This window comes from Diadema antillarum, unplaced genomic scaffold (assembly GCF_040938485.1).
Source record: "Diadema antillarum isolate AM-2024a unplaced genomic scaffold, OU_Dant_1.0 scf00000192, whole genome shotgun sequence".
Classification (NCBI taxonomy): domain Eukaryota; kingdom Metazoa; phylum Echinodermata; class Echinoidea; order Diadematoida; family Diadematidae; genus Diadema; species Diadema antillarum.
The window spans coordinates 4544511-4554094 of record NW_027271081.1 but is presented as its reverse complement, the minus strand read 5'-3'; the positions used below and the strand labels follow the sequence as shown (position 1 = coordinate 4554094).

Below are 9584 nucleotides of genomic sequence, written 5' to 3'. Positions count from 1 at the left end.
AGTGGAAATGGGTCAACCAAGCCGATCTTGACTTTTTCATATTTTCTGAAAGAGCAGGTCTTCTTTTACATTATGCTAAAATTTAGTATCATAAAACGGGCGGGAAAGTGTGTTGTTTAGCAGTTTATATCGAGCATTTTTGGTAGAATAGTGTGATTAGGTGTGTCTTTAGAGTCCTTTTATCAAGCCTGAAAAACCTTGTACACGCTCATCACTTTCAACTCCAATAACTTTTGAAGGGATAGTGCTATTGCATTGAAAGTTGGCATTTATTATGGACAGAATGTGTTAATGAGGCATGCTTGATTTCATTTTAATCTGATAATCTCTTCATTGTTGTTACTCTGGTGGTTTACTTCCTGTTTTTTCCCATTCATCGTACAGCCAGCACGGTTTGGTAAAGATTAAGCGCTTGAATAGACACTGTACTTCAGAGTCTCTTTCTCAGTTCACACTTTTCCTGAGTGCGTGCTTTCTTTCCAATATTTAGATAGGTTAGGAGAGTCCATTTGATTTGAGTTATACATCATTTTAAAGCTTAAAGTCTGCTCTTTCAGAATGTGTTCTCAACTAAAAATTCATGTCTGGCGACTTTTTGTTCGTTTTGTGGTGCAGGGTCACATATGGACTGGATTTCCCCTTTGAGGGGGCAGTGGAGTAGAAAAAAAATAGATCAAAATTAAGTTATGTAATTCTGTGGAATTTGTGAAGTATAAGCTTTCAGAAAATACCAAATTTGTGGGGTACAGGTAACTATTTCTTCGTTTATTAAAGGATTAAATAATCAATGTCAAGCACTTTTCTGACCAGAAGTGCTTATTTTCAAACCAGAAGTAGACATTTTCACTCAATATCCCACCTAAAAATGAATTTTAGAAATATCTGAAAATACAAATTTCACCCAGAGTGTTCCCATGTTATTTAACTGAAACGATGCAATCTCTCGTTCATAATATGGGGCCATGTTTAAATATCATACCCTGAAGAGATAATCCAATGTATCATGCATGATCCCTGGAAACTTTTATATTACTCAAATATATTTGTTATTCAAAGGAATCGCAATGCTCATTTACCAATATTGTATGTTAACTTTAATTGCTAATTTACCAACATTCAGGTTTTTCAGTCTAAAATTCCTGTAACTTTAAATTAATTGTCCAATTTTGCTGAAATTTGGAGGACATGTCTGTTTTTGCATAATGAGGAGATTAATGATGAGTTTTAAGTGTACCTGTATTGTGAACAGAAATATGTCAGTGGATGTATAGGTTTTCTGATTTTTCAATTAATTTTAACCGATCTATGAAAACAGCAGAATATCTTAAAAAGCCATCGTTGAAATATTACTATATCAACATAATATCTATCTTTCATTGATTAATTGATATGCCTCTACATCGCTGAGTAGTAGTGGTCGAAATTTTGATTTAAAAAAAAATGAGAAATTTTGCATATTGATCAAAAGATATCGACACTGAAGTGATGACACTGAAATGCTGTATATCTCTTACTCGTTCCTGAAATCTGCTAGCTCCATCCATGCACGTTCTCAAAGATCTTGTCATATCAATGAGGTAGATCATGAAGATTAATTGCGAGTAGTTAACATGGCTGAATTATCATGATTACAATGGATTGAGCTGATTGAGTTGGTTGAGTTATGCATCTTTTTTGACACTGGTTTATGGTAGATGTGAATGTCCGTTGTGTTCTAATTTTCCTCCTCCCCCCCCCCCCCCCACCACTCTTGTAGGCCTTCGTCAATAACACACACACACACACACACACACACACACACTTAAAGGGGCATTTCAGACGATTTTCATAATTTCACATCATGTAGTACATAAATCAACAACTCTCTGTATTGATTTGTGGAATTTATTGTGGTTCTTGAGCAGAGAAACAAAACTTCGAAAAACCTTCAACAAATTACACTGAACAAGGATGATGACATAGGAGGTTCACATATTTCAGAAATGTAGCCGTGTAATCCCATTACAATACCGCTTGCTTGCGAGTTCACCTGTGTATAATCTACGCATGTCTTCTTCTTTTGTTCTGCTTCCTTGAGCCCCAACTCATGCATTATTATGGTGACTCTGCCTTGTCATTATCCTTGTTCATTCCAATTTGTTCTAAATTTTGAGAATGGTTTTATTCTTCATCCCAATTATCATATATTCCTAAACTCTGTCCTCAGTATAACTAATTTATAGTTGTTCAAATCTAAAAATCTGAAAATCATCCGGAGGTCTCCTTTAAGGAAAGTGCTGTCCTTCAAATAAGAATATTGAATGCTTCAAGTGTTCTCATCCATCACGCAACACTGCAAAAATTCATAACTTTTGAACGGATTACCCGATTTTTCTCAAATTTCACTGATGTGTTAATAACTGTTGTCGTATGCACTCAACTCACAGGTATATATTTATTTTTAATGCAGACTTAAACATGATGTTCAATTATCTTTTAAATCAATCCACGCAAATAAAATATTTGTTCGTCTGTAATATGTATCAAGATATTAAGATGCTTCTCTGCTAAGTACTGTTATTTCCAATTGTATTTCAGCTGGTTTGTTTGGCAAGATATTATGATTTACATTAATCATAATAGTACTAGATAGATATAAAAAAGAGAAAATAATAATTTGTACTCATTTTACAAGCCTGCTGCAGCGGAAATTGAACGTTTATTTGCAAGGAACCAAGGGACTGATATTAGTTAAACTGACAAGGACTAGCCAATGAATGCAAGATGCCTTGCTTAAGGGCACTATGTGGATCGCTACTGCCAAAATGAAAAATGAAATATGAAATAATTCGTGCACGTAACGAGACTGATACCCACGAGTCATACAACCTAAAAGTCATACATCCCAGGAGTCATACAGCCCATGAGTTCGACACTAAGCAAATAAGGCCCACGAGGACCGACACATTTTAAACCGTGTTACTGTGTCGAACTCGTAGGCTGTTCTAACCTCGTGTCGAACTCATAGGCCGTGTTCGCATAGTGTCGAACTCCTGGGCTGTGTGACTCGTTGGCTGTATGACTCATGGACATTTTTATTTTCAATTGTCAACTTATGGGATGTATGACTCGTGGTTGTTGGTCTTGGTGGAACTCGTGGGCCATATGACTCGTGGGTGTCGGTCTCGTGAGATAACCCCGTTCCCGAAACGTGAAGATCTCGTGGTCTAACCCGTTAGGCCACCACAGCTCCTCGATATATTTCTCTTGATGTTGATTAAAAGTCACGAATATTATCATCATCGTCCGAAGTCGAGCAATTTTGATCGTACTTTTAGTGATATTGACCAGGCCAATCAAAACAAAACAAAAACAAAAACTGATTATGAGTTTGGTATTTGGAGCTGCAACCCTGTCAAAGAAGCGTAAATAGATGATAAGACATGCACGCTTTGAGTGCAGTAGGCTGGTGCAGTATCCAATTTTCATTTCATTTAATTTCTTCTCATTTACTCACTTCTATCTCCATCAGAATTATATACAGTCATAAACAGAGGGTGATAATATAACTACAAAATATTTCAAACAAATTGCATTTCCTGGAGTACTTAATAAAGTCTGTTTTGGCACACAGTCTAAACAACAGTGGGCAGAATCTGCTGTTGCGTGTAACGAAAACAATTCCTTCAGTTAAGATTCTGGCCTCGTCAGTACAGGGCCAGAATTAGGGCGTGAGATTAAAACACCGATAAAATGAAAATATCGTTATTACCATACAAGCCTAGTTATGAAGACTGGATGATTTATTCCATATAGAGTGAACATGATGACTATAAAATGAAGGTAAACACGAAAGGACGTGCATACATATGGAGATGTTTGGCGTATGCTAAATGGAAATGGCACAGGAAATGATTTGGAATTAATATGTCTGCCAGGACCCAATTCTTCATGAAACTGACGATTTATTTTGAAGGGTTACGGTGAACAATCCACACACAATCAGTTATTGGTAAAGAGTAGACAGTAGTGTCCCAAACAAAATAGCCAGCCAGCCATTGGAAAACAAAACGTTAACAAGAACACTACGAACAACACCTGTCACCTGCTCTGTTCCCATACATGCCATAGGCAGATAAAGAAGAGTGCATTTCTTTCTGCTATGTTACATAATTTGTGCTCTGATTTGCAAGGGCAAACAACCAGTCATGAAGGAAATGAAATCATTACAAATAAGACAGGGACAGTAATATGCACCATTCTGTCGGACAGGGTAAGAGTAAATGAATCTGTTTCTTTTTAAGCATGTTCTAAAATATTTCAGGCCATGCATCAAGTGGCATTTGCTCATAAATATCCTGATACGACAAATGAATGCATCAGTGAATTTCAAGATTTTATTTCACAAACAAAAGGTTATATGTATTACAATTGAGTCCGAGTATATTTCCGATGAAATCTAACAATTTCTCTGCGTTGACGATCCTATTTTGTAACACGACAAAATAAAGTCTATCTATAGCTGTGTTTTAGTACAATCAACCCAAGCCAGGATTCCACAGTGGACATGTCACAGCTGAATAGCAATAGCTGTATCGGGGAAATGTTGGTTTTGTATTGAATGCAGCTTGACTACCAACATGGAATCAATGTATACAGTATGAAAAATATAGTTATCGATCCTGCAATAATAATGTGCCGCTAATTTCACTACAAGCACAAACACAGGTCTTGGAAATCCGGTTTCAAAAAAGAAACAAACAAACAAAAGTCACTCACAGACACACATATCCCGTCCATGTGAGAACATGATTAGATTTGTACTGTCTGCATTCCAAGCTGGAGGGAGTGACAAGAATGGTTAGGTCCTATCACACCTGCTTGATGACTTTACTTCGAGTCACAATGACTATGGTCACAATGACTAAGGTTACCTGTCGAGGATGTTCACGCAGAGATCAATAATAGGATGGATAGAGTACTGCGGTCGCGATATATATGCACTTTCATATCGTAGTATGCGATATAGTTACAAAATTTAGTTCACTCACTTTCACGTAATGTCATATCTCCATCAAAATGAGCAATGATGCATGCTTGAAAGGATTTTCCATGGAGAGCCGACTGTGAAAAACTAACAACAAATTATGTACATAATTTGTGATGAAAAACCAACGTTCAGATTAAATCATCATCATCTGAAAAATGGAGTCCCAATGAGTTGCAGTCAATGTCTTCATCGTCATCCAAGGATATACGTGATTCATTGATCGATTCAACGTCATCGCCATGTTCATTCTGTGCCTGGTAGATGTCCTCTCGGATGCCATCGCCCGCTTCGCACGGAAGCTCGCTTGGCTCGCGATGTCCAATGGAACCAATTTCGAGTGTGCGACTTTGGGATAGCGTGCTCTTTTGGAAGTGAAGGAGCTTTAACATTTTTAGCGCTCCTTCTTCATCCCTCGTGTTCGGTATTTCCTTCATAAGGTCAGCCTTTAGCTGTGTAACCCATGTCTGGAAGGAGGAGACGAGATCCACTGGGTTACACGTGGACAGTTTTTCTCTGGCTGTACGAAGAGACTCCGACACACGCAACGTGAGTTCTTCGTCGGCAGACAACGCAGAAACAACCCCTCGCCGAAAATCTGACTTCATGGTTGCTATGGAGGTAAGCAGTCGCTCCTTCTGTTCATCCAACTGCTTCAGGAGGATGTTATACTCGGCCATGACCTCGTCTTCTACGCGTTGTAACTCTTGGTCTCCCGCTGACCAAATATTCCCCAGGGAGCTCCTGTATTCGGTGTGTAGGATATCCTGTTCTTCGCCATGCACGATCAGAGCATCCATATCGGCTGTGATAATCCCCACCACTTCATCGAGTGCCTTTGGTGCCTCACCATGAGAATAGTGATCCTTGACGACACACTCACTGCACACCAGAACCTCACACTGCTCGCAGTAGTATTTCCTTTCACTTCTCGGGTGTCGAACACACATGTTCTCCTGTGCAGATTTGATGGCATCGAGAATATTGTTAACCATGAAATTTGGTTTCAGGGTCCTCTCCAAGTCGCACATTTCTGTACTATCTCTACAATATGGACACTCCATATCTATCTGGTCCGATTGTCGCTTGTTTGATATTATGGCATTGATACATGTGTTGCAGAAAGAGTGACCGCATGGTAGCTGCCTCGCGTCCACTATCCTGTCCCGACACACTGGACAGGTCAAATGTTCCTCAAATGAAGCCATTTGGTCTAGAGATAAGGAAGCGCTGAGTAGATGCGTTTCTTCCAGCCTCACTTTCTCTTCAGTGGGAAAGATCGACAGCTAGCTAGCTATTTATAAGACCGATGTTGGTGAAATCTGCCTCACCCGCGTCGGATAATTTAGCAATTCGTCTGACTGCTGTTGCGAAATGCGCCTCAGCCATCTCTCAGCATTACACCACGCTCCACGTATGGGGGGGAATCCCCACACGGGATGACGTCATATCACAGCGATTATCATACCCTCGGCTGCAGAGCTACGGTCACGAACGATGGGTTCGTACGAATGTCACAGTTCGTACGAATTCTGGAGTTCGTAGAGATTCGTAGATGGGGCACAGATTCTTATACGGCCTTCTTACGAATTTCGTACGAACGCCGTTTAATTCGCAAGACTAACTTACGACCTTTTAGAGAAACGAAATGATTTTTGAGTTATACAATGGCCCTAGAATTCGTAAGGTTTTCGTGAGAATGCCTTGAGTTTTTCTTTCATAAGACTTACTACCATCTTATGATTTCTTTTTGTCGTAAGATGGTCGTACGTGCAATTCACTGTACTCTCAAGTCATTCGTAAGAAGATTGTACGATTTTTTGTGGCATATTTTGTCGGGTTGTAACAAAAAAGACACTGCCGTGTCCTGTAAAACTCTGTAACAGTTGAAAGTTTTATACTTCCAGATGTGGTAGGAGACTACAACTGCAGCTGCATCTCAAAGAAGAGGAGGAGGAGGAAGAGGAAGAAGAAGATCAAGTGGTTGTTGCGGTTGCTATAGTTCAGAAGATAGCAATCTTCCCCCTTTCCCCCTTTGATTGCCTTCCCTTTTGGTCCCATATTTAACAGACATGCTTTCAAAACACCTAGAACAGAGTGAGGATTTGAACTTCGCGCGTTTGGCTTTATACCCTATAAAACTCAACAGTTGTACAAATTGTGTACCTACGCATTACGAGTCCCTTACGAACGCCTTACAAACTCGAAGAGTTGTTCGTAAGAACGCCGTACAAAGCTCCGTTCGTAAGGCATTCTTAAGAAGATCTTACGAAATTGTCTAAAAATCATTCGTACGACGTTCGTAGAAGTTCTTAATGGTATTTGTGACCGAGCCATCTGCCGCTGAACCAAACGACTCTCACAGAGGCGTGAACATTTTATGTTTTCAAGAAGACATACCATTTTTTAAGGAGTAAACATGATTTGCTGACAGACGAATAGTTGACATCGTCTGTACTCAGCAATATATCACTTTAAACATAGCAATAATGACATTAATAATAATAATATGATAATAATAATAATAATAATAATAATAATGATAATCACAATAATAATGATAATAATAATACTGATATAATATTCATACATACACATTTATAGAGATTAGCACATATTACCGGTGGTCCGATGGGCCACAAGGCTACCAAAATTTGTAAGTGTGTACATTGTTTTCATACGTTTGGTCTTATCAAAAAAAGAGGACAATAACTTGAAGAGTTTGTTCGCAAAAACCGATAAGTCCATTTTTGAAGATTTTGAAATACGGTCTCTGTCATAAAGTACATTATAATACCTTTTAAATGATATATTGGTCACTACATATAAAGGTGCATTTTTAAAGTTATGGTCAAAAGAAGCAAAATTTTTCTTATTATTCTCTTTATTTTTCTTGACCTTTAATCGCAAATATCTCCATTTGGCAAATATGGACTTATCGGTTTTTGCAAACAAACTCTTCACTTATTACTCGCAGCTCATTTCGCGATATAGCTACAAGCTTTTCAGCTGGCTGCCGCGACAAGGCTGGGTAACGTCATACTTTTTGTGAATAGATGGGGTAACAAGTTTGATCAGATACAGTTTGATTATAGTTGATGTGGATGTTTACAATCCCATTTCATTCATGAGTTGCATTTAGGAAAGCTTTGATTACATTGTTATTGACTTGAATCTCCTTAATACTTGCTTGTTGATCAGAAGATATTGACACTGAAGTGCTAACGCTTAAATGCTGCATGTAAATTCACGTGAGTGTACGGATGTCACTTACTCGTTACTAAATACCATCTTGAGTAGGTAAATTAGAGTAAAAGTTCATAAATGTTTCATCCTGTATCCTGATAAATACATCCTCTCAGAAGTTTTGCCATATCAAAGGCAGTTCAGCAAGATTAGATGTGCGTAGTTAACATTTAATGGTTATATTACAGTGAATTGAGCTGGTTGAGGTGGTTGAGTAATGCCGTAATGACTTTTAGTACTGGTGTTAGTACTGGTGTATAGCAGACATGAAAATCCGCTGCGATAAATCTTTCTCTCAGGTTCAAATCAAATTCGAACTCAAGTGATTTTATTTCCCTACAACATGTATGAAGTAATGCAGAGTTGCTACTAACGCTTACATGAGTAGAGACTTCTTTAGAGAATTTCAAATCTCACAAGCCTGCTTCAACAAGTGAGTAAACAATACATTGAACATAACATCATCTTTGTATTTCGATAAATGAACAAATAAAGCCTGGGGTGGGAATAGGGGGAGGGGGTCCCGGTGTAGAGAAAGTGTGGGTAATCTTGAGTGAAGAGAGGTTATTGATGCCAAGTGTTTTTGAGATGCCATGGGGGCGCTGTCTAGGGAGTCCCAACGCAGCGCCGGCCAGCCAGGGGGAGATGTCCAGTACTTAAATGGTCGAAACACTGGTGATCCCTGGTGTGCTGCTGACGACCCATTGGCATTGGCGGAATCAGCATCTTTCCGTTATTTATCCTGCTTCCCATGTACTAATGTTGTAGTATTCACTCAATCCATGTTTATTTTGGGAACACGTCCCTTTTAAAAGCCTGCTTGAACGTGATGTAAGATCACTCTTTTAAGAGGGGCCCACATACTACAAGCTCTGTCTTTTTAGTGGGTCCCTCCATTTTTCTCACTTTAAGCAACGGTATACATGTACTTCACTTCGATCACTTCTGTTTCTCTTTTACTATACACTGTATAATTACTATAGGTCTTCAATTGTTGTACAGTCTTTTAATTTCACTATGTTCCATTTACCTTATTCTCTGTTATCAAAGGAAGTGAAACAGATGTTTTGTCGAAAAATTAAATAAACTTTGAATTGAAAAAAGAAATTGAACCTACTGGATGCCACAACACTTACATGTCCACAGGTTTGCATGTGAAATATGTCCACACTGGAGTCATTTGCACTGAAAAGATTAATTCTTTCAATGAATGCACACAGGTAGAATAATTCGTTTGTCCCCTGTCAATCCTCCATTCAGATATAAAGATGGATTTTCTGCAAATTACTATTTGAAATTGTATTTCAACTGG

At 38.5% G+C, this 9584-nt stretch overlaps 1 protein-coding gene across 1 annotated transcript; it reads right to left on the bottom strand.

The window, feature by feature from the left end:
* Window positions 1-5157: 5157 nt before the first annotated feature.
* LOC139723506 (tripartite motif-containing 13-like) lies at window positions 5158-6234 on the bottom strand. Its single transcript, XM_071634744.1, has one exon. The coding sequence runs from the start codon at window positions 6232-6234 to the stop codon at window positions 5158-5160; it is 1077 nt and encodes a 358-aa protein (XP_071490845.1).
* Window positions 6235-9584: the final 3350 nt, after the last annotated feature.

Excerpts from the sequence above, each read along its gene's own strand:
- LOC139723506 (XM_071634744.1), bottom strand. The coding sequence starts at position 6,234 with ATGGCTTCATTTGAGGAACATTTGACCTGTCCAGTGTGTCGGGACAGG.